A 27,063-nucleotide genomic window follows, 5' to 3' on the forward strand; every position below is an offset into this window, starting at 1 on the left:
AGGTATAAGGGGTATCTCCTTACATTGTGGTGTTAATTTGTATTTCTCAAATGATTAGTGACGCTGAACATCTTTTCATGTACATCTTCTCTGGAAAAACGTCTATTTAGGTTCTTTACGCATTTTTAATTAATTATTTGGTTTTGCCACTACTGAGTTGTAGGAGTTCTTTATACATTTTGGATATTAATTACTTATCAGATACATGGTTTGCAAATATTTCTTCCCATTCCATAGGTTGTTTTTCACTTTGTTGATGATTTCTTTTCCTGTGCAGAAGCTTTTTTCTTTGATGTAGTCCCAGTTGTTTTTTATTTTATTGCTTGTCCTTTAGGTGTCATATCCAAAGAAATCATTACCAAGACCCATGTCAAGGTTTTTCCTGTTTTCTTCTAAGAGTTTCATGGCTTCAGGTCTTACATTAAGTTTTTAATCCATTTCAAGTTAATTTTTGTGAGTGGTGTAGGAGGGGTCAAGTTTCATTCTTCTACATGTGAACATCCAATTTTCTTCAATTTATTGAAGACAGTATCTTCTCTTCAATGAGGATTCCAGGCTCCCTTATCAAGTATTAGTGAATGTAAATGCTTGAGTTTTTTTCTGGGCTCTTGATCCTGTTCCATTGGTCCATTTGTCTGTTTTTATGCCCAAACCACTCTTCTACAGGACTAGAGCTTTATAGCAGAGCTTGAAATCAGAAAGTATGCTTCCTGCTTTCTTCTTTCTCAGGATGGCTTTGGCTATTTTGGGTCTACTGTGGTTCCATATAAATTTTAGGAATGCTTTTTGCTATTTCTGTTAAAAAAAAATCTTTGGAATCTTGATAGAAATGGCAATGAATCTACAGATGGCTTTTGGTAATATTGACGTTTTAACAATATTAAATTCTTCCAATCCATGAACACAGGCTTCTTTCCATTTATTTATTTATTTGTTGTACCTTTGATATCTTTCACCAATGTCTTATAGTTTTCAAAGTAGAGCTCGCTTTCAAAATAGATAGGCTATATGTTTCTAAGACTTTTTCCATTTCTTTTAGGTTGTCTAGTTTGTCAGCATATAGCTGTTCTAGTATATTGTGTTTCCATTTTCCTATGTCTTGAGAAACTTTCACTTCCCCTTTAATTTCTTCTTTGATCCACTGATTGTTCAGGAATATCATGTTTTTGAGTTTTCAGTTATGATTTCATTGTTCTTTCTCATCTTTGCTATCAGTGGGCCAACCTCTAAAAAGTCCCTAATGTTACCTACTTATGGGAAGGCTCAAAATACTAATTTACTGAACTTGCTAGAATTTTATGTAAAATTAACTAAATAAGGATCCAAGTGAGACCCTGAATGAAAACTACAAACAAAATACATGAACTTTTACATGGGCTTAGGACAGCCCATTTCAGCATTCCAGGAGCATTTGCTTGCTTCATGGTGCTCTGCTATGGAACAACTCAAGAACTCATCTAAAGAAAGTGATCAATAAATATTTCTCTAAGAGGCACTGATAGCTAAGGATGCTGAAATTTGTTGCTCTTACATGAAGTAACTCAAGAATGAAGCCTTAGAAAACTTCGTCAACATGGAAAGCCATCCCCTTTCATCTCCTGACACCAGCCAGAAGGGTCAAAAGTCAGAAACAGAACACAACTTCTCTAACTACTTTTGCCTCGGTTTACTAATGAATTCATTTTGATACCGAAGCTGGACAGTAAATCCAAAAATTTTTTATCAAGCTTTTTATTGACAACTTGATAATATGGCTATCCTTGGACAGATAACAACATATCCTACCCACAAACTGATGACTGAGAACAAAATTAGGATTAATCTAAAACCACCAGGATGTAATATATTTAGCAGACTGAAGATCGTGCTGTCACAACCAGAAACAAAATGATAACTTGCTGAAACCTTGTTTTCAGGGCTTTGGAAGCAAAAGAAATAAATGAACTAAAATACCAGAATAGGGATGAGCCCTTTCTAAGAGCTAGGCAGAAATCCAAACAAGAATCATGTGACCTTGGGACTTTCAATGGATCACAAAAGTTCCTAAAAAGATTAAACAAAATCAACTTATACTATACCTAAAAGAAAATTTTCTGTATGTCAACTTTTTAGAAACCTGAAAAATAGGTAAATTTAGGAAAAATATCACTAATCTGAAGCAAGAATATAAACTTGTAGTGGACTGATATTTAAAATCTCATCTATCGGGGCACCTGAGTGGCTCAGTGGTTGAGCCTCTGCCTTTGGCTCAGGTAGTAATCCAGGGGTCCTGGGATCCAGTCCAGCATCAGGCTCCCCACAGGGAGCCTGCTTCTCTGCCTCTCTCTGTCTCTCTCATGAATGAATAAATAAAATCCTCAAAAATATATAAAAAATAAAAATAAATACAATTTTTGTATCAACCAATTGGTATTTTATACATTAGTTTCCTAAGAATTTGTTAAGCCAGTTTCAGTCCTCTAGAAACTACTTACCACTGAGTACAAAACTGAGAATCACACCTTGGAAGATGGGGATCACACCATCTGAGAAGCTTCCTTGCCATCTACTGAAGCTCCTAATTCATGTTAAGTCTCTTTAAACTGTAACAAGGACCTCCTAATGTCAGTGAATAGTCAATACATACAAACTGTTAATAACACAAAATGGGCTTACAAAAAAAAAAAACCCACATATCAAACACACCAAATATCTACAAATTAATTCTCTCTTTTTTTTTAAGATTTTATTATTTACTTGACAGAGAAAGAGCACAATCAAGGGGAGTGGGAGAGGATGAAGCAGGCCGAATTACACTTTGCAAACACCAAACAGGGAACCCAATGCGGGGCTCAAACCCAGGATGCTGGGATCACAACCCAAGCCAAAGGCAGACACCTAATCAATTTAGCCACTTAGGCGCCCCTAATTCTCTGACTTTAAAAAACAAAAAACAAAAACATACCATATCCCCAATGACTTGATCTTCCTTTTGGAAGAAGCCCTGTCTAGAAGCTTACTTTTAATTTTCTATTACAAACTTCCAAGTTATAACTAGGAAATTTAAAACACAGTAAGGAAAATAAGAGATCTAAATAAGAGATCTAAATGTATAAAACAAAAAGTCAAGTAGCCAAAGGCACAAAAATAAGGACACTATTCTTCACCTATAATTTATGCTCCAAAACTTATTTCAAAACTGCCCATGTTCATCCTTCCTCTCAAAGTTGTGGGCACACTTTCTACTCAGCCCAGCAAGCCTGCAAGATCAGATCCAAAAAAGGGGCTTCAGAGTGGTCATATGTTATAACATGCCTGAAACTGCAGCTCTGCCTCTCCATGAAGAGAGGAACCACGGCTTCCATCAGACTCACAGTGAGTCCAGGACACATTAATATTTATCCAGAAAGCAGTGAAAAGGAGCGCCAATGTGAGCAAGGACATCAGGAGGGACCATGGGGTCAAAATTACACTTTGCAAACAAGTTTAAAAGAATGTACATTTTCATTTCTTTAGTTCATCTCTGCAATATTTACTCATTTAAACAAACATTAAGACCTTGTGGTGTTTACCAGGTGATAGGGATGGGACTTAGATAAATACATAAACACACAGTTCTTTCAAAGACCTTACTATTGAGCAAGGGGCACAAGTGAGCCAACTGAAATGAGCAAGATCTGGTGTCATCCCATCCAATTCCAAAGGGAAAAGGCCATCAGGGCATGTGTCCCTTACATCATCCTGTTTTCAGCCATCTACAACCCCTCCCTTATTTCTATCTAGTATACCTACTCTGTGCCTGGCTGAATCCTAGGTGCAATTTAGATGTATCTACAAAGAGCATCTCACTCCACAAAGTCTTGTTCTCCTATTCACTGGACAGTGCCACAGATGCTGAGGTCCTACAATGTTTTCCCTAGGTTCCAAGGTTTAAGATAATTAAATTAAAATTTTATAATATTAAATTAGGCACTGCTCTACACTATACTAGATATGATTTTAAAGACATCACTGTAATGCTAATCAATAAAAACTAGGTAAGATAAGTCAATGCTTTTCAAAGAAAAAGTAGGTTAGATAGAAAATGGGTTATAAAGAATGACTGGAAGAAGACATTTAAAAACAGCAAAGACATGTATTTGGAACCACAGTTGGAAGGAAGTACCAGTTCCATAGTACATCTCTGCTAATTAGCTTGGCTTAGCTCTATGGTGCCCTGTTCTATGTCTGCTCTCCATCTTTCTCCACCAAAGTCTGTATCAACATGTGAGGATCTGACTGAGAGAAGCCACAGCCCTTGAAAGAAAAAAAACACACTACTATGTATGTTAATGTGCCCGTGAAAGCATTTCCCAGGCAGCTGCTCCGGGAGTCATGACAACTCCAGGACCACACAGGCAACTTCCCGACGTGGAGGGACAGTTTCCCCAGAAACGGAGACATGTCACTAACAAGTCCCAACAGGCCATCTCAGGGCAAGAACAAGAGCGCAATTGAGAACAGCACCTGTATATCAATACAGTTTTCATCAGTTCTTAAAAACACTACAGTGACTTTGCTCAACATTTGAGTTGTTTGTCCAGCAATGTATATTGTGACTAACAAGATTCCAAGTTTATTGTGTTGAAAGTTTGTGCTAACTACTGATTTTTTGTTTTGCAAACTAGTCTTTCTTCAACAGGTTTACGCTTCTGCACACACACACACACACACACACACACACACCCCAAACAGATCTGATGTTTTCAACTCCCTAAAGGTTTCCTGTGCTATAACCTGAATAGAAGTAGATTCAGTTTCTGTATTTCTGTGTTAAGACGGCTATTTTAAGTGTTTTATAAAGTTCTTCTAAAGTTCCAAGAAACCAACCAGTTACCAAATAAATATTTTCATTTGTTTTTATCTAACTTTAATTTTAAAAAAAAGAAATCGCTACTTTAGAAGCTAACCTATTTCCTACATTCTGAAAGTTAAATACAACAACAAACATGTGTGAGAAAAACACAAGAGCAAAGTTCTTGGGCCTGCCCCACCCTCCTGGTTCTTTCACAGCAGCCAACATTTCAGAAACTCCCCTGAGGACAAATTTCCAAACACAAAGCAAGCACCTTGAAAGGAAAATGAGACCATGATCTTTAAATACCCTTTGGCACCGCAGAAACCTGATATAGTGTGACCACCCCCAAAAGGGTCACTGACAGTTGTATCTGATTGAAGACTGACTTTGTGTCTGGTGTTGAGCTAAGTACTTCCATGTTGTCATTCATCGAACTCCTTCAACAATCCTAAAGGCAGGAACTATTACTATCCTCATTTCAGATGGAGGTAACAGAGACCACAGAAGTGAGTCACGTGGGGAAGATGCGGCGCTGAGGCCCTCCACCTCTGGAGGAGAGGGCTGGGCCTGGCCAAGAGGGTCGCAGTGGGCAAGAGTGGCCTAAGCAGAGGGAAGGGGACAGAAGAGCCCAGAGACATGACTGGACATGGAATGTGACTAACATCAAGAAGGTAGTGCTGTTAGAGCTGAGCAAGCAACTGAAAAAAGACTGGGAGGAAAAAGTGAGCGAGGAAATAAGGAAGCCAATCTTGAGGGCCATGCTGGCCTCTGTGAGGACTCGGGTGTTGACAGGTGAAGGAAATGTAAGTCTTTAAAGTGTTCTGAGCAGTGGAGAGATATGCATATAAATTTTAAAAGGAACTGATAAGCGTATTTTTCTCTTAAGAGTGGTGACTATCTAAAATTGCCACCTCCTAAGGAATTCCCCCTCTCTTCCAGCTGTTCCACAGGATAATTCCTTACCTACTCTTGCCCAAAGCCCCAGGACTTCCTGTCATCTGCAACTGTCAATATCTGAAAACAAGCAGCATGGTACAAATGACAGGAAACCTGCCTCTAAACTCACTTCCTTATCTTCTTTCAAAAATGCACAGTTATGTCAGTCAGCCCAATTTCCACTTCCTCACATGAAGTACCAAAGACTCAGAGCTTGGGCGCTAATCTGAAAGTATATGAATAGTAACTTCCAGTTTTTATTCTAGTGGAACCTAGGTAAATCAGTCCTGTACATCTTTGTCTTTCCACACAGGCTTTGAGAGGACAAACCCAAGTCTAGTGAGCGGCAGCAAAACCCCTTAGAAAAGTGTGAAGGTGCTATAAATCTTCTGAAGAAAATGGTTTTGGGGGCACCTGGGTGGCTCAGTTAGGCACCTGCCTTCAGCTCAGGTCATGATCTCAGGGTCCTGTGATCGAGACCCACACTGGGGTCCCTGTTCAGCAGAAAGTCTGCTTCTCCTTCTCACTACCACCAACCCCACTTGTAATCATCCTCCCTCTCTAATAAAGAAAAAAAGAAAGAGAAAGAGAGAAAGAGAGAGAGAGAGAGAGAGAGAGAGAGAGAGAGAAAGAAAATAAATTATTTTGAATGAGGCGGTAAGGCAACCTTCTGACCTGCACAAGGCCACGGGACACCCTGACAAACAGCTCCAGGCATGGCAGTGGAAAGCAAATAAGCAGGATAGTCTCCAGGCTCCTAACAGGAAAAGCAAGGAGTGTCTGTCTAGAGTGAAGTTCCAGGTGTTGGAATAACATCAGAAAAAATTTCCTAAGGATCTAAAATTTGGTTTTCACTTACTTATCTCTAAATAAACACAGGGTGTGATTAAAATAGGGGAGAGGAAGTGGAGAGAAATTTAAGCTCAATTATTAACATCAAAAAAGGGTCTATGTTCTTTTTCAATTTTTGAAACTAAAGAGGTTTAACCATTTTCATCTGAACATTTATTCTTTAAAGAATATTATAAAATGTAAGGAATCTATTTTTCACTAAATAACCAAAATCATTTGATTCTAGGATTTTAAATCACAGGTAGGCAAGGCTGAATGCACATCAGAATCTCACAGAAGCTTTTGGACGAGGGCCTTGCCCAAGACTATCTAAATCACAATATCTTGGGTAAGGCCCAGGCCAGGTTTGCTTTTTTTTTTTTTTTTTTAAATCTGCTCCAGATGAAACTTATAGGTGGTAAGTAAAGAACCATCAATTTAGATCTTTTTTTTTTTTAAATTTTTATTTATGATAGTCACAGAGAGAGAGAGGCAGAGACACAGGCAGAGGGAGGAGCAGGCTCCATGCACCGGGAGCCCGACATGGGATTCGATCCCAGGTCTCCAGGATCGCGCCCTGGGCCAAAGGCAGGCGCCAAACCGCTGCGCCACCCAGGGATCCCCTTTCTTTTTTTTTTTAATATTTTATTTATTTATTCATGAGAGGCACAGAGAGAGAGAGGCAAAGACACAGGCAGAGAGAGAGAAGCAGGCTCCATGCAGGTAGCCCGACACGGGACTCAATCCCTGGTCTCCAGGATCACACCCTGGGCCAAAGGCAGGCGCCAAACAGCTGAGCCACCCAGGCATCCCCATCAATTTAGATCTTTACCATACCACCAGTAGAGTAAATTATACTTTTCAAAGTAGTGTCAACATATATTTCATTTGATCTGAATCTTAAAACACAGTGAGAACCATAAGCATCAGAGCTAAAAATGTAGGAGGGAAAACATTAAAAGCACATAAGGCATTTTTATCTCATTTTTCAGGTCTCTCACTTAAAAAAATCAATGGTTGAGTTAGCCTAAGAAACCCATTTGTATGGCACCTATAGCTTACCCATAACATTTCATGGTCAAGAATCTTTATTACAAATATTAATTCTATAGTAGTTTATTTATAAAACTCAAAAGATTTTACTCAAAGCACAGAACTTTTGCTGTTTCCTAAATATATAATTACACAACATTCACACTGTAAAGCCAGTACATTGTGCATACAGAGCTAATACCATGAAATGCTTCTGTTTACACAGGGTTCAGGCCAGATCAATTTTTAACTGATTTCTGAAATAACTGGCATTTCTCACAATGTGAGATTCTTCCTTTTGGTTTTATATGACAAGTGATGATGTCACACTCTGTAAAAGGTATCTTTCAGAGTATGTGACCATGCACTTGGCAGCTAGATTGTGGAAGGTCCGTGCCACATGTTTATGGACACGTTTTTCAGTTCTGTACACTTGGATGCCACATGTGTTTGCCTGGGCTACGGATGCAGTGCAGCTCATGTTAGACACGTACCATGCAGGCAGGTGTTATGTTTACCTTTTTAAATAAAGCAAACAAGATAATACTTTAAGCAGACCAAACTTCCTTATGCACAAAAAAAAGGCTTAAAAATATATAATCCCAACCCCCAACTTGGACCTAAAACTATGACACAAGCCAAGGTCTTTTAATCTAGAACCCATCAGGACCCACAGTCTGAATGGCAAACTGTGGAAGAGTAAATAATATAAAATTAACCAGAACCTGACTCTGGGAAGAGAAGGTTCAAGTCAGAAAACACAGTAACATTACTAAGACATCTGCCTCTAATAAATGGTAACTTTGAGCAGGGAAATAAAGCTGTACCCACAGAGATTTGGAGAAAACTGCAGAAACAAGCACATTAATAGATTTTCTGGGAAAAATTGGAAACAAAAGCAAGGAGTTATCAATTCATAAGAAACTGTAATAGCAAATTTAGATAAACCAAAGAGAATTTCTGATTTATGTCCTTTTGGACTATTTTACAAATGTATTATGGCCGAGGTTGCACAATCTGTACAAGAAGGAGTAATCCTTTTAAAAGTTTTCAAAGAGAAAATATTTAAACATATTATACACATAATACTACAATCACAGTTCTGGTGGCTGCCTATTTCCTACATTCCCTAAGAGACTCCTTTGTAAGAGGAAGCATGCCGAGATATTTCTTCATCATGCTAAAGCAGAGCAAGGAATAGACTGCCTTAAGGAATTCAATGTGGCTTCTAGTTAAACCACAACTCTTGGGTTGAATATGCCAAGATTTCCAAAAACTGGCAAATTACACAAACTATAAGTTACACACAAATTAACAATAAAAAATGTCTCAATTTATGTTTTACCAATCTACTTTTTCACAAGACAAGGCAATGCCTTTCAGATAGACCAGCTAGTCATTTTTAAATTCATACTGTATTTTGAGATGCTCTTCACATGTAGTAGTTAGGTCAAATAATGGAATAAAGATGCTTAAGAACACAATTTTAAGATATGTCCACATTCTTCAACAGCTCTTAAAGCATTACTGAACCAGAAAAAAGTATTTAAGTAATAAAAGCAAATTATAAATCTATAACTAAAAGGAAAATAAAAGCAAACTACATTTAGTTCTTGTTTGGAGGGCAGAAGGAATGATATGGATATTAACTCTGAGTATTAAGGGAAGACACTAGTGCATCCTATAACAAAATGACAAAATAGAATCCACGGCAACAATGCACAGTCTCATATTGATAAAAGGTATAGCACATCATGTTAAATAAAAGTGTATATACCTCAGCTTAAAATAACATATAATAAGCAAAAGTTGATTAAAATACAAAATTCATATTAGAGTAGAAAATTAACATAATTCCCTTAGAAAATAACATCAGAATGAAAACATGACACAAAGGAACAAAATACATAATTAACAACCTTAATTATGTATATGTATAAAAACTTTGTACATGCTTTAAATACAAATATTTTAAGGGAATAGTCACCAAAAATCACTACATATTAAACCACCCAGAAAATCTAAAAACACTTTCCAAAACAAAAACCAGATTATAGTGTACATTACTGACTGAAATGTACTAAAATTAGAAGTTAAAAACCAAATAGGAAAAATCAATCTATCCAGTTTTAATTTAAAAAGAAAAAAAGAACCTTGGAGTTAAACAAGAAACAAAACAGTAAAGATAAATTTCAGCAATGACAGCAGAGTGAAATCCCCAGGATGTTACCAGAGATTGCAGGAGAGGGCAACATACAGCTTTAAATACTGGAAATCATAACAATAAAGAAAAAAGCTTTCAATTCAAGACGGTAAAAAAAAAGAAAAGGGAAACTGAAGGATCCTGGAAAAAATTAGTAACAATGAAAGAAAAAATAATGACATAGAGAATAGAAGTGCAGTTAATCCATAAAATCAAAGTCTGATTCTTTGAAAATAATAGACAATCCTGAACCAAGTGTCAATGTTAGGGATTAGTGCACTCTAAGACACATAAAATTGAACCAAAGTTCCCTAATTCAGCAACATCTGATAATTTAGTAATAGATCAGTATTAATCCTTGTCCCTACTAATGCTACTACATATTTGTGAAAAATCACTGACTGATTCTGGCATAATAAATTAACACTACATTAGCACAAAGACTACTGTCCACTTGTTTTTTAAAGGAATTCTGTATTTATCTCAACTACACAATTACACAAAATTGAAAGAAATACAGAGTTACCCATAAACTCCACCCAATTCATACTTTACCAACCATTTATCGAACTGGTAAGCATCCTTCCAGACACTTTCCTTTTCCCTTTTTAAAAGTGTTATTAGGCAATATTTGTAAGGGAAAAAAAGAACATTAGAGTGCATACCTATGTACCTACCACCCAAGTCAGGAAATAAATAACACTAATACAAATGAAACCCTCCCTCTAGATATGCCTGCCCTTCTGAAGTAACTATTTTGACCTCATGCATTCTTCAGTACTTTACTACATGTCCATTTACCCCTAAACAATATAACACTGTTTATTTGTTTCAAACTTTTATATAAGTGTTTAATACTATAAGTACTCTCTTACCAATTTCCTTTTCTTAAACATTCTGTTTGTGAACTCCAGCCATGATGACATACAAAGTTCATTAATTTTCACCAATTTCATTGTATGAATATCAAACAAGTATTCCCCTACTGATGAATACACAATAATGCTGTTAAAAACATTCTTTTGAGTGACGCCTGGGTGGCTCAGCAGTTGGGCATCTGCTTTCGGCGCCGGGGGGAATCCTGGAGACCCAGGATTGAGTCCCACATTGGGCTCCTTGCATGGAGCCTGCTTCTCCCTCTGCCTGTGTCTCTACCCCCGCCCCCCCTGTGTGTCTCATGAGTAAATAAATAAAATCTTAAAAAAAAAAAAATTCTTTGAGGGAAGCCTGGTGGCTCAGTGGTTGAGCATCCACCTTTGGCTCAGGTCATGATCCCAGTGTCCTGTGATCAAGTCCTGCATCGGGTTCCCCACAGGGGGCCTGCTTCTCCCTCTGCCTCTCTCTCTCTCTCATGAATAAACAAAATCTTAAAAAAAAATTATTTGAAAATCTGTGTACATGAGTGAGAGCATCTCTAGGGTGTGTACACAGGAAGAGAACTGCTGGGTCTCAGGGTTGTGTAAATCTTTAACTTTAGTAGACACTGACAAACTGTCTTCTGTATACTACAAGAGTTCCCGATGATCTATAGTCTTTTTTTTTTTAATTTTTATTTATTTATGATAGTCACACAGAGAGAGAGAGAGAGAGGCAGAGACATAGGCAGAGGGAGAAGCGGGCTCCATGCACCGGGAGCCCGATGTGGGATTCGATCCCTGGTCTCCAGGATCGCACCCTGGGCCAAAGGCAGGCGCCAAACCGCTGCACCACCCAGGGATCCCCCCGATGATCTATATAGTCTTACCTACACTTGGATTTGTCTGACTTTAGTTCTTCCCAACGTGAAAAGTATGAAACAGTATCTGATCTTGGTTTTATCTACCCTGATTATTAGTGAAGTCGAACATCATTTTCACCTTCAGACATTTGTTTCCTCTTCTGTTAATTCTTGGCTTCCTTTTCTGATTAGACCTGCTCCACTCATCAAAAATCTCTGACTCAAATATTCTAATGAAATGTTTTAGTGAAGCCTTGTTATTTATAGTAGGCAGGAACCATTCAATAACCCTTTCTTTTCCAGAACAGTCTAACATGAAAAGCAGTGTCTTGGTTTACAGAATATTCAATATAAAAATCATCACTCTTCAATGTGCTCTTCAACGTGTGTCTTTCATCTTCTGTAACATGCACTTCAAATGATGAGAAGCCAAATGGAAGAGTGCTATCTATGAAGATATCACATACATGTAGTATTAAGACACACTGTTCCAAGATTAAACTAAAAGTTATAGAAGCTGACCACACCTTCAACTTAACAAATCCTTAAAAATTATTAATAAATTCCTATATGACCTTCAAAACAGATACAATCCCAAGGGACAAAGCTGACACAAGCTGAAAAGCAGTAAACACTTCCACCCCAAGTAGATAATTCATGACAAGACAGAACACAATCATGTGTTGGACTGAAGACGGGGTAGTTGGGAATGCCAGGGGCTACCAAGATACTGGAATCCACCATTCAGCAGGTGTCTGTATGTCTTGTACAATGAGATAGACAGTAAACATGATAACCTGGGATGTGATACCTCTATCTGATCCAATTCTATTCCATGGATGAGGAAATAAAGCAGAAATCAAGTGTACTCTTCAAGGTCACAATTAATAAATGATTCCCATGACCAAATTCTTCATAATGAACTGTAATATTCATAGTACCCTTCCAATATGAGTCTCAATGACTGTTAAAGGATATGCATAGGAAAAAGCTGATGAGGGGTGCTACCAGAAGAATCTAAGAAAATAGGAAATGTTCTCAGACCTGCAAAAGAATTATAATAAGTACATGATGGTTACCTTAAATGATAACTTACTCACTTTTCTCTGTGCTGACAAATATATTTTAGACATTTGCCATCTAAAGAGTAAAACAAACTGAGTGCCAGCTGTAGGCATATATGGTATTCATGAAACCCAATCTGTTAATTAAGATGCATTTAAGAAAGTCCCTTAAAAAATTATTTTCAGATAAACAACAACCAATTTGACCAACTATGCTCTAGCTGGTGGAATTCAAGTGGGCAAATACTGGAAGAAGGTTACCTACCTACTGCAGGTGCATCATACTCATCACCAAGCAGAATTTCTGGAGCAGAATATGCAAGAGATCCACAGCTTGTGGTGAGCTTCTTCCCTGGTTGAAATTTGTTGCTGAAACCAAAGTCTGTCAATTTTACAAGACCTTGTTTTTCAAAGAAGACCACATTCTCTGGTTTTAAGTCTCTGTGAACTACATGGAGTTTATGGCAATAAGATATAGCATGAACAATCTGAGCAAAGTACTTCTTAGCCAAATCTTCATTAAGTCCCTCTTCGTGTTTCATTATGTAATCGAACATATCTCCTCCATCCCCAAGTTCTAGAATAAGATATAGTTTGGTCTGAGTGTCAATAACTTCATAAAGGCGTACAATGTTGGGATGCTGCACTAGTTTCATGCATCTCACTTCTTGGAAAAGATGGCCAGTAGCTAAAGTGTCCAATTTTGTCTTGTCAATAACTTTTACTGCTACTTTTTCACCTGTAAAGACATGCCTGGCAAGTTTAACCACTGCAAAATGACCTCGACCCAAGGTTTTATCCAGATCATATAATCCAGCAATCTTTCCATCATATCCTCGCTTGAATCCTGCCATGCTGGTCCAACAGAAGGAAACAGATCTAGACTGTTTGAAATAGATCTTCTCATATAAGAGTATCTGGTGAAAATAAGGAATTCATTTTCAATGTCGTCATGAACATCTACAAAACAAGAGGAGAAATAAAATTAAGGTTCTGTAGCTTTTTCTTTTATAGCTTTCTCTTTTTTAAGAGAAGCCTGCAGTAAACAGAGACATAAAATGAGTAAGGGCCATTATAAGAACTATTTATATATTTTGGGTTTATGTTACAAAGGTTGAGAATTTAAATGCCATATTAAATTTTGCAAGCTGAAAAAAATTAGTTGAAACAAGTTTTTGGTGATGTCAAATAAAAAAGCTGGCAAGTCTGATAAACTACGTTTAAAAAAATTTTTTCCAAAAGTAATTTCAATTAGTGTCTTAAAAAGTAAGTCAAGAATTGGCAAAAAGGGAAAAACAGAATAAACATTTGGACAGAAACCCAACAACTTTTTCCTGTTATTCCAAAGCTAGCACTATTTCCTTTAAGTACAAAGTCCTTTAATGAAGCCTCCTCTAACTCTCCCAGCTGAAATTACCTTCCCTACTCCACATCTCCCCAGCAGTTCAGGACATCCGTGTGGTCTTATTCCATAGGTTTTTGTATATACCATCCCCATCTTAAGACTGCGAGGGTCCTGAGGACTCTAAAATTCTATTTTTTTTCCTTCTACCCTCCCCTGAAGAGTGTTTTAGATATAACAAGTAATCAACAGTTTATTAAATTTTGAAATTCAACCTCTTTTTATTTTTATTTATTTTTATTTTTTTTTTATTTTATTTATTTATGATAGTCACAGAGAGAGAGAGAGAGGCAGAGACACAGGCAGAGGGAGAAGCAGGCTCCATGCACCGGGAGCCTGATGTGGGATTCGATCCCGGGTCTCCAGGATCGTGCCCTGGGCCAAAGGCAGGCGCCAAACCACTGCGCCACCCAGGGATCCCTTCAACCTCTTTTTAAAATGCTTACAGGGGAATTTTTTGCTCTTGTGTCACTAGTGCCTAGAACAATATCTGACACACAGTAGTTGCTTAATAAATGTTTGCAGACTGGTACTCAATCTTTGTACTTATCAGTTATGCTTATCTGTATTACAGTTTTCCAACTCTCAAACATAACCCACCATGATCTGACTAAATTTCAAACACAAGCATGCATGCATTCTTAAACCACTTTAAAGACCATTTGGTTTTAAAGACCATATCTCATATAGCATTTAAAATTCTAAACCTTTATAAACTCTAAATACAGAAACAGACTTTTATAAATGACCCTCAGAAAAACAAATGTAGGGATCCCTGGGTGGCGCAGTGGTTTGGCGCCTGCCTTTGGCCCAGGGCGCGATCCTGGAGACCCGTGATCGAATCCCACATCCGGCTCCCAGTGCATGGAGCCTGCTTCTCCCTCTGCCTGTGTCTCTGCCTCTCTCTCTCTCTCTCTGTGTGTGACTATCATAAATAAATAAAAATTTAAAAAAAAAAAAAAAAAGAAAAACAAATGTATAAAATTATACAAATTTTAAATTTAAGACATCACTTTAAATTTCACAAATTCAACTCTCGCTATTACTTTTTCTGACCCAAATTTAGTAGAATTATAGCAAAATTCAAAGAGGAATACAGCCACTTCCCAAGACTAGCTTTGTCCTATGAGTGTATACCCTCCCCTCCATGAAACATTTTCTAATATATTTTTCCAGTTGTTTTATTAAGTACTTTTTATCTACTGCCACTTAGATGAAAAATACCCCCCAAAAGTAAATTGTACATAAAATGAGGAGTGTTTTAAATTTTAAAGCACATGCATTACATTTCGTTAGATCTCATTTTTGCTTAAAGGAACAGAAGAAAAACTGACATTTATTAAAAGCCTACTATATGTATTTGTGCAAAATGAATCAAAGTGCTACAACTAAGATTCAAACTGAATTTTTATTTCAAAGCCCATCTTCTTTATAAATATTTAACCACTCTAAATGATGTTACATTTAGGATAATATCTGGAGAGTTAAAGTACCAACAATAAAAGAGGCATAAAGTTATTCTCACATGCAAATTAAAATGATCTCAAACACATATCTGGGGTCACCTCAAAATACATACATATATATATATATACACACACACACACACACAGAGCACGTGCACACATGTGTGCGCGTGCTTAAAGAGCCAACGTTAGTATGTTTATTAATTTTTTTACATTTTAGTAATTACTGTAAATATAAACTACCATTCACTAAGTATAATATGCCATTTATATACCAAGTGCTTTATATTATCCTCATTTAATCCTTACAATTGCCCTCAGAGATAAGGATTATTAGCCCCATTTTAGGGCAAAGAAATGGTTAAGTCACTTGGCGCTGGCTAACAGGGCAGAGTGTAAAAGATATAGGATTTAAACCTAGGGCTACCTAACCTCAAAATCTGTGCTTTTAACAACTATGCTATACTGTTTCTGCAAACCAATTTCAAAACCAAACTAAATTAATCCTGTTTCTCAAAGATTTTTAAAACAAGAAACCAGTACTATGTACAGGTATTGGAGAAAAAGCAAATTTCTTCCATACTGTGTATTATCTATCTTGTCATCTGAGCTAATAATTTTTAATGGGATTAACAGGAAAATCAGAGTGGCAAGATATTGCTTTATTTGAAGAATAGTTCCCCAAAAGAAAATTTAATTCAGGCATATTTTATTTTCAAAAATAGAAACTCTAAGCTAATTCCAGGGAGCAGAAAACTATCTTTAAATCTTAATTTTGATTAATTATAAGGGCAGTGATTAGTTTTAAAATTCTACCTGAGTCTATGTTTCTGTTGTACAAGCTTGCAAACGCAACTTAAGCTTTCAGAACAATTTCAAGCCACCCCCAAGTATTAAAATATTTTGTTTTTTTCATCTATCACTTTAGTTTAGACAGATTTTTATAAAGTGGCATATAAATCAGATTTTAGAAATAAATCTCAATTTAATTAAATTAATTAGGTTTTGAATCCACTAGCAAGTTGATGGGAAAGAATCAAAGGAGGTCTCTTCACAATGAGACTACCCTAGAGTCAAATAATAATCACTTTCACTATCAAGAAATTTACTCTTTTTGTACTTTGTTTTGTACACATATCCCTTTCCAGGGTCTATGAAACTATAATTATACACTAAAAACAGGACATTATGATTAACTGAAGGTGAGAAGGAAAAAGATCCTTGTTACTGAACATCTTTTCAAGTAAGAGTCCACTAAGCAATCCTACCATCAAGTGCATTTTGTGTTAGCATAAGAAATAACTAAATTTTTTTATCTTTGAGGATCTTCAGTCACTTTAAACAACAATGTCAAATTCTAAGATGTGGCTTACATAAAGTACAGGTGACTCTGCAATGGCTCCAGCACATACCCTGCAAACCACATACTGAATAATCCTTGTTACCACTGTGTTTTGTTAGTTGCTTCTTTTTCCTAAAAGAAAATACAGGAGGAGATTTTAGTTTAGTTCTATTCAACTGCTTAAAGTCAAAATATACACCCTAAGGCTGGATCCAGACAAACATATAAAAATGGTAAATTTGTCCTTAATGACCCAGTCTCCTCTCCCATCATCTTTCTTCCTCTGTGAATTACAACCCACTCAAACAATCGTGAGTGAACAGGAATTTCACAGTGAACAGATACACAGAGATTGTTCCAGGTGGCCCAGTCAGACCATTCCACTAGGTGGAGGAGGAAACAATAATCATGAACAACAGTGAATTGACCGTTTTCTAAATGCTTTCTGGGTAATAGACACCAAATACACATTTTGTGGACCATCACTAGGAGCCTGCAAGCTAGGCACAATGGGGCTCGACTTGCCAGATCAGCAGCAGTGGGCAACTCCAATCCTGCCTAGCCTAGTTTCCAAGCCTAGCGTGCCTGTAGGAACCCTTGACAGCTCGTGAAACACTCACTCCCACAGCCAAGGAGGGCAACCTTTACAACACACAACCTTCTAGCAAGTCAGCAGAAATCAATCATAAGGGCCAGCATCTGAGAACACATAAAGCAGAAGATTCCAATTCAATAGTAAAAAAAGAAACTATCACTACAAACAGAGAATGTGAACAGATCACTGATATATAAGTCTGGCATGGTGAGAATACTGTGAGAATAAAGGCTTTATGGTCCTTTCCACAACACTGAAATGTCCCACAAATACTGAAAGGCCTAAACATTCACACTAGGCCGAGGCAATTTACACAACACACTAAAGGTGAGCATCCAGGTAATCATTAAGCTCACAAACAGGGCCAGGTCATGGGCACAGGCCCACATCTAGAGACAGGTGAACCCTGGACGCTTACCTACTCATTCAGTAGCAAGTGGGATATGGTAGCTCCTGACATTAGCCTTGCTTGCTTCTCTCCTTCTACCACTCAGTCTCTAGGCAAGGCAGTGTGGTAGTCCGGTGCGGGTGAGCACTGGCTCTGAGCACCAGTGACTGGATATGAATCCCACTCCACCTATCACTAGCCACGGGACCTCAACAAAACTCGACTCTACAATCCGTTTCCTCATTAGAAAATGTTAGTAGTAAGGATACAACTTCATAGGTCATGGTGAAAATTAAATGAGCTAGTATAAGTGTTTAGAATTAAGCCGGGCAGAGAATAAACAGTAAACACTGGTTACCACCATCATTGTTAAAATGATGGCATTCTCTCTCATGCAGGTAGAAACTCTTCCACCCTACTTCAAGAGAATGAATTTACTGATCTGTTCAGTTTCCTAAAATGTATTAAATTGAAAATGACTGAGGTATGACTGTTACATAAAGAAAATACTATCTCTAGTTGGGCATCAAAGCATGATGATTTTTCTTTCCTTTTTTTTTTTTTTTTTTTAAGATTTTATTTATTCATGAGAGACACAGAGAGAGAGAGGCAGAGACACAGGCAGAGGGAGAAGCAGGCTCCATGCAGGGAGCCCCATGTGGGACTCGATTCTCCCTGGACTCCAGGATCACGCCCTGAGCCGAAGGCAGGGACCAAACCGCTGAGCCACCCAGGAATCCCCCTGATGATTTTTCAATAAAACATCCCACAAAAGCTAAGTATTTGCTTTTAAAATTATATCAAGATGACCTTCTTTCAAATCTACCTTTTTAAAAAGAACTAAATGTTCCTTCACATTTTTTCCTTCTAAAAGTAATACATTCTTACAGAAAATCCGGAAAATACAGACTAGAAGTAGAAAGAATAAAAAGGCATCCATAGCCCTACCACTGATGATAAAAACTATCAGTATTTTGGCGATCTTTCTGCAAATATTTACATACAGCTTCTTCTTTATTCTGTTTTACAAAGATGTGATCATTCTATTTATAACTTTATCTACATTCTATAGATAACTTTAACTTTTTGACATAAAAGTTATGTCATAAAAGTCATAAAAGTGACATAAAAAGTCACTTCTAGTCTTTTTTTGCCTGATGTATTACTTTCATTCGTTTTAGTATTTTATTTCTATGATGGAGTTATGAAAGAAATACCTGTACAATATAGGAAAATATACAATTAGAACATATAAACTGGCAAAAAGAGAAATTTTTTTCAAAACATCAATTTTTCTACTCTCTGGGACAATCTCTGTTAACAGTTTGGTACACAGCCTTTCCAATTATTTTCTACATGTAATATATGCTCAGACACAACTTTTTAAATAAAATGTAATATATGCAAACATAGGAACAGAAAGAGAAACAGGTCTATAACATTTTAAAAGTAATTCTCTCTACAAAACAAGTCGATACGAATTCACTTTAGAAAATTTGGAAAATGTAGAAAAGCACAATCTGGGGGTAGGGATAGAGAAATCACCTGTAATTTCATCTAAGCTAACCTCTCTTCAGCTATGAATACATATCCTTTATACCTACATTTCTTTACAAAGCTAAGATACTGAATATGAAGTTTGATACTACTTTTTCCTCTACTTTATATAATGAACATTTTCCCATGCACTTGCTTGCATATCAGTATTTTTAATGGCTACATAACAAATATGACATCTTTTAAAACAGCAAAACCACTAAATTAGGCTATTCTAAAGTAGTCACACAAGCACATAACTAGGCTGGACCTAAATGAAACCAGCCAACTAGTCAAAAGTGTTTATAATATGGAAATTCATGTTTGAGAAACAACTCCCAGTATATGTTGCAAGAATATACTGATATCCTCCCAACTAAAGAGAAGCAAACTGAAGTGTACGGGTGTGGCTGGAGAAGAGGAAGGAAGAGTGGGTGGCCCTACACACATTTTGCAAGCTGCTGAAAACATTTGTAGAACCAGCCTCTGTTAAATCTACTGTCAATTTGAAATTCACCCTGTTATTCTTCTCGAAATTCACTTTCAGATTTTCACTGACATCACCACCACTGCAGTGTAGTCTGTGTATCAAACAAATGTCTCCTACTCACATCTTTGGGGAGGACAAAACAGAATACTGAACAAAGGTAGCTCTGCATGCCCAATCCACAGCATGAGAAAGTAGAGGAATGGAACAAAAAGGGCCATGTGTTTTCCTACATTTTATTTGGGATATTATAAATTTCCTCCTAAAATCGGACCACCAATATTTAAAATATGTAAAACCTCTCCCAAAATTAAGTGCTTTTAAAAAAAAATCTGTGCTAATGAATGCTCTCGAGGACTTTTTGCAAAGACACACTAAAACTGCATTTAAGCTTCTTACATATGGAAATATTCTGGTTATCTTTTACAAATACCAAAAATGCAAACTGTAATTTTTACTCATGGAAAATGCTAAACTGCATGCTGATAGAAAAACTAAGTGGAGGAATTAACACTGTCTCAGTGAATACTACCACCCCGATCTTACTGCTGAAATTTCAGATACCATAACAAAAATGGCATAGGATGAAAGGAAGACAGTAGACTAAATCCTCCGAGAATATCAACAACCTCCTGGTCAAGCAAAATAAACACAATCCTACATGCAGTTGCCACTGCTGTTCCCTTTATCCAAAATAAACAATATTCTACATTTCTAGAATAGCACTCCTCTTCCTGGGAGTTACCAATATAAGCCATAAATCAAAGATGAAGAAACCACAAATAGGCCAAGAGGTCCTAAGTTATGGAAGGATCAGAGTTTTTCACTGGATTGGCTGGATATTACAGTGTAGTTATCATATACTATTATGTGGTTATCAGGCTGCACTCACTGGATGGATTCAAGATTGGAAATTACAAATTAAAAGGTTAAATTCTTAAAAAAAAAAAAGATTTATCTACTCATGAGAGACAGAGAGAGAGAGAGAGAGAGAGAGAGAGGCAGAGACACAAGCAGAGGGAAAAGCAGGTTCCATGCAGGGAGCCCGAGGCGGGACTCGATCCAGATTCTAGGATCATGCCCTGAGCTGAATGAAGGCAGACGCTCAACAATGAGCCACTCAGGCATCCTGGTTAAATTATTTCTTATGAGAAATGTCCAAATAGGCAAAATTGTACCTCCAAATGTCTAGGAAAGTATTTTCCAAGGGAAGGTAACTTCCTACTCAAGTATATTCTGCAAGTACTCTTCCAAGCACTCAATTTTAATGGACGGGGAGCAACCAAAGTGACCAGGAATGGCAGGCTGAAAGGACTGTTCGGCTCTTCAGACAGCGACTGGGTCACAGATGTAGATCAATCTCATGAAGCGTTGGTTTACATAATCCTTATTTTCTCTAAGTGAAACTAGCAATGGTCCAGGATATATCAAGGAATTTTAATGTATCCAGGAGTCAGGCGATTTATTAACTGATGTAGAGTAGTACTAATTATTTGTAAAGAGAAAGAGGTTAACATCCAAACCACACAATCAGGACCAGCAGTGCAGATGATAAGTTTAAATTCCTAAACAGAATCTGCCTCTTGTTAAAATGATAAAAAATGCTAAATGTGTCACCATTTCTGATGACAGCCTGGTATAACACACGCATGTAATAATGACTTGAGCAAAAGCAGGTATGTAAAAGTTACTCCAAAATAAATAAAGCTAATCCACAATTACTCTTTGTTGCCAGGAAGACAAGAGAAATTGGAAGTTTGGAGAATTCAAAAACTTAATAATCTAAATCTTTTATTTATTTATTTATTTATTTATTTATTTATTTAATAAATTTATTTTTTATTGGTGTTCAATTTACCAACATATGGAATAACACCCAGTGCTCATCCCGTCAAGTGCCCCCCAATAATCTAAATCTTTCTTCCAAACTTTTATTAAAATGCTATCAGTACTCATTTTCATTCCCCGTCTTTTCTTTCCCTGCTGATTTGTGATGAAGATGGTCATTAAAAAATGGTCAAAAAAGAATACTGGAACAGAAGAAAAATAATAAATCTATAAACAAAAATACAATACTTAACATTACATTGACTTTGACTTAAAAGGCTACATCATTTGAGATTCTCATATTGTTAAGACTAAAATTATCTGATTTCTAAAAATTTCTGAAATTTCTGAAAAGCAATGTGGCAATATATACATCAAGAGCCTTAAAATACTCACCTTGATTTAATAATCTCATTACTAGATTTGTATCTTGAAGAAATAAAGTTGTTGAAAATTTTTACACTCAACAATGTTCAGTGATATCTATATGTACAAAAAAATAGAAATAATCTAAAGGTCTGCAAAAGAAAACAATTAAATCACAGTACACCTAACATTAACACTATGCAGTCATATTTTGAGGCTATTTAATCTCCTGGGGAAATTCTCACAATAAAATGTTAAGTTAAAAAATTCATATACCAAATTTCATGGCATGATCTCAATTTTTAAAAAAGCATTTAATTTGTCTGCATATATATTTTAAAAATACCAAAATGTTAAGTTGGTAAGATTATAGAATTTTTTTTTCTCTTTATGCTTTCCTGTTCTTTTCAAATTTTTTGGCAGTGAATGTGTGCTGCTTTTACAATCTAAAACAGTTTATTAAAATTTTGACTCTTTTGTGTGTAATTTTCAATTTTCTGAGATCTATGAAAAGACTAATTTCCCTAAAAATATATCATCTAAAACCTATTTATGTCATCTTAATAAACAAGACACATTCAAGGAAATATTTTGCTTCCCATGAGGGACAAGGTATGCAATATTCCTTCAGACTGAGGAAGGAACAGGATCACCAAGTCTATTTTCATTAGCAAATATGTGAGCCTTAATTGTGTAGAAACACAACAGTCTCTGTCCTTTATAACCTTACAAATGTTATCTACATATAAAAAAATAAACAACTACACAGGTTAGCCTGGGTGAGGAGTGCCAAAGGAAGAGCAGAGGACACTAACAAGGCAGGATCCCCAAGAACAGGACAGCCCACAGACCAGAGCTTAGCCTTCAAGAGGGAGCAGTGGAACACCATACCTGAAAGTGGGGAGACAGAGGCAGCAGAGCATGCACATGGCTGGCTGGCTTTGGAAAGGAGAATATCAGTTTGGGTGAATTTATGATTTGGGGTAGACATGAGATAAGTTAGTACGGTTAAGAAGTTTGATCCTGAAAAATACCTAATGGCTTACCATCTAGGCAACTATGATGAACTCTTACTTTCTCAAAACTAATGGAAAACTTGCCATACTCAATAATTCACCACGAATCTATCCTTGAATTATACTTAAGTTCAATTAAGTGTCATTAGAGAGTTAAAAATGCACAGAAGCAGCTTCTAATCACAGAGCTGATAAGAGGTCTCAAAGAAAAAAAAACTTTTTAGGTAGTAACATAAATGCAACATAGAAATAAAGTCATTAGAGAATTTAAACCAATTTTAAAAAGTTCACTGTCCACTTTAAAGTTCCATAAAACACCAATTTTGTTTTGACTTAGATTAGACCTTTCTCATTATCACCCATGCTACTTTCCTAAAAACCTACTACAGACGTAAATAGGTTTATATAGAAATTAAGTCCAGTCTCCTAACAAAACTAGGTGACTGTCTCATTTCAAATTTTAAAAATGTCTTTCACTGCCACAACTGTTTACTTTAGAATTTCAGTTTTGTTTTAATGCAGGTCTCAAAAAGAGTGAACAAAGTAACAACTGGGAATCCATGTCCATACTGAACTCTATATTTGTTTAATCATTTATTCCCCCCAACCAGCAATACAATGGAAATATACCCACTTCACAGATGAGAAAGCAGGGACAAAGAGGACTTTGTCCCAGTCCTACACCCAGCTAAGAGCTGCCTGGTTTGGACTCCAGGTCCCACCGACTCCTGGGCCCTCCATTATTTCCTGCAACAATACACCTCCCTTTACCTAGGCCTGTCTTCTTTCCCAGGGAAAGAACAGCAATAAAATAAATCAATTTGGACATTTCTCACGTTCTTCCAGTGATGATATGCTATGCTAGTCACCTAGTCCAGCAATCGATTAAATGGAGGAAATTCCCTGGCACCACCGCTCACTTAATAAACATTATTAACAAACAACTCAAAGACTTTTTGAAACTACTTTTTAAAAAAAGAAATTACAGGCAAATAACTATTCAAAAGACAGATATTTACTGATCATGTAAAAATGGAATGGCACCTTAAAAATAACTTCACCTTAGTGTTTACATACAATTTTGTGATGACAAAAACAGCCAGTAGCACAGAACAGCCAACGCCAAGCAAGTAATTCAGATAAATTTAGGGAGGTTCTATTTTCTGCATAAAAACTGTACCCTTTCCCCAACTGCAATTCTAATACACTTTGCAAATTACATTCTCTCCATTTGTTTCTGAAAAAGCCTTTTCCTTTACAGGAAGATTAGCAAATACACATAAAATAGGAGCACAAAGGACAAAATCAAGCCCTGAAACTAAGACTGTATGAATATTCTCATTCCAAATTTCTTTAGTAGCACTCATAATACTCTACACCAATAAAAAGAGAATTGTTTCACTTGCAGAAAATGAGGTAAAACAGAAAGCTAAACTTTACTTTTAAATTTAATCGCTCTGCTTTTGTCCACTAAATAGAAGGCTATTGAGGATTATGACTATTTTTAAAAAAGATCCATGAATACAGTACGTTCTAGCTTCATACTGTCTCCATGAATATTTGTTAGTACACGGTCCTAAATCTGAAATGAACTTTACATAAATAATTATACTATAAAACTTACATTATCTAAAATACAATTTCTCTAATAAAGAAAAAACAACATGGGTGAATATGTATTAAATCCAGTTCAATTTATGATTTGAACATTTTCCCCTAGCTACGCCATATAAAGACAATATAATGCCCTAAGAGGTGTGTACATAGAGGAGAGGGAATATTGGAGAAGAGCTGGGAGAGCGTGCTAAGATTCAGCATTTCATTTCAAACTACCACATGGTCAACCTTTCTTATTACCCTCACCATAGAGGTGCACTTTAAAAATGATCAAAGTTCATTTATTCAGCAGACATGAACAGCAGCATCAGAGTGCAGTAGAAAGAGTACCACAGGGCCTGGAGCCCAGCAAGTTACTCAACTTCTACAAAGAGGCACATCTTAATCTATAAAACAAAGATAATCACCACCTTAGATAGTTATTATGAAGGCAAGTAGGATAATACATATTAGCAAGATGTGAGTAGGCTCAAAATCATCTACCGTTTTCCCCCGAAATTTTCAGAACTGGCCTTCCTTCCAGGAGAGTCTGATATTTGAGAGGAGTTATATACTTAGTTTTCTACCTTATTTTGATATCTGCTAATAGGCCCATCAAGCTGCCCCTAAATGCCTCTACAAGACATACTAGGAAGATTCCTGCCACAAGATCTGTACAATCTCTTACAGAGACAGATATGCTAAATGAGTTGCTCTTTCTCCAAAACCTACCTTAGGGGAGTTCATAGGAGGTTATCTCGAAGAAATTCATTTTGTTTGAGCTAAGAATTGAAATTGACAATGATGGGGAAGACGCTTTTCAGCACACAGACCTGAGAGAGCTTAGTATGACTGGGATGATAATACAGAGCACAGGAGACGAGATCAAACAGGTAGGCAGGGACCACATACCCAAGGGGCCTTGTATTCCAAACAAACCAGCTGCGGTTCCTTAGGTCTGGTGAGCCCTTACCAGAGGGCTTCAGAGCCCAGCTAAAAGTTCACCTCCAGGAGGTGTCCTTCCCCACCCACACACATCCCTGCACACCAGCTCCCATACCTTCTCACAGCACCATTCCTTTCCCATCAGGGCCCTTATCACAACTGCAGTTAATATAATTACATGAGTAATAATCTGTGTCCCCACTCAAATAAATGATAACTTCAGTCTGTGTAAAGCCCATGTCCATTTTATTCTGCTCTGTATCCCAGGGCCTGCCATATATCTATATATTTTGAGTATAGTATCTACTCAAAATATATAGATACACATTATTAAATAAACAAACAAAAGCTGGCACTAAGAAGCCGAAGAAGGGCACGCCTGGGTAGCTCAGTCGGGTTAAGCGGGTTAAGCATCTGCCTTCAGCTCAGGTCAGGAGCCCAGGGTCCTGGGATCGAGCCCCACATCAGGCTCCCTGCCTCCCTGCTTGGCAGGGAGTCTGCTTCTCCCTCTCCGGGAGTCTGCTTCTCCCTCTCCGTCTCCCCACCCCTCACCTCCCTCATGCTCTCGCACTCTCTCTCTCTCTCTCTCTCTCTCTCAAATAAATAAACAAATAAAATCTAAAAAAAAATAAAAAAATAAATAAAAAAAAAAGGCAGCAGCAGCCAAGGAAGAATCCTGAGCAGACAAATGGCAAGCAGAGATGACAGTTACACAAACCACTCTAACAGCAAAGTGAAGACCAGCCTGGCAGGGTAAGACTAGAGCTGGGGTACAGATAAAGAGACTACTGAAAATATCCCACTTAATGACCTAAATCACTTAGGCAGCCAGTATGTGGACAGTGATGATGAGAGGTAACGGACCAGACATGTTTAGGAAGTAGAATCTCAGACCTCAATGCCTGGGGGGCAAAGCAAAGAGGGAAATCCAGAATGATTCTAGCAAAGAGTGGTAGCAAGTGGTGCCATTCACTCAGACCAGAAATACAAAGGACAGGGACAAACATTATTGAGCATCTACTACATGCTAGGATCAAGTGAAAGATTGGCTTCTAGTTCCAAAATTCTATGATTGATAAACAGTTTAAATTTAGCCCACCTGTATTAAAATGGGCACAGTTTCTATTAATAGGCTGGTTAAATCAACAAAATAAGTTTAGATTTTTGAAGTTTCTTCATGAAGACACCACTTGGGTATACTAACTATGCATGAGGCCATCACACTGGTCGGGGGATGTTTAAATCAAGGAATTGGTCTCTGCCTTCAAAGAGCTGACAGTCTTTAAAGTTTGAGAAAAATAACTGCATTTCAACAAATGAGCAACTAATGCCCAGTGGGGTTATGATCTGACCATTTATAAGACCTGTAACCCACACTACTGGAGCACAGACTTCATAACCTACATTACATTTCCAGGCCAATATATGCATTTGAGGGGGTATGTATTTAAATAGACAGACCCAATCCTGCTTTGAGCCTGGAAGATACTGCAGAACT

At 37.1% G+C, this 27,063-nt stretch overlaps 1 protein-coding gene across 5 annotated transcripts in view; it reads right to left on the reverse strand.

Moving 5' to 3' along the window:
• Positions 1-27,063, reverse strand: part of SNRK (SNF related kinase) — a 58,185-nt gene that overhangs the window by 27,718 nt on the left and 3,404 nt on the right. For 3 of the 5 annotated variants that reach the window (XM_025461456.3, XM_025461458.3, XM_049099762.1), the window contains 2 exons: positions 16,841-16,941; positions 12,865-13,559 (listed from right to left, as the gene is read on the reverse strand). In XM_025461456.3, coding sequence (XP_025317241.1) covers positions 12,865-13,453 — 589 coding nt within the window. In that variant the 5' untranslated portion in view covers positions 13,454-13,559; positions 16,841-16,941. The remainder of the gene's footprint in view (positions 1-12,864; positions 13,560-16,840; positions 16,942-27,063) is intronic. The other 2 variants (XM_025461459.3, XM_025461457.3) reach the window with 2 other exon arrangements.

Source organism: Canis lupus, chromosome 23, assembly GCF_003254725.2.
Source record: "Canis lupus dingo isolate Sandy chromosome 23, ASM325472v2, whole genome shotgun sequence".
NCBI lineage: Eukaryota > Metazoa > Chordata > Mammalia > Carnivora > Canidae > Canis > Canis lupus.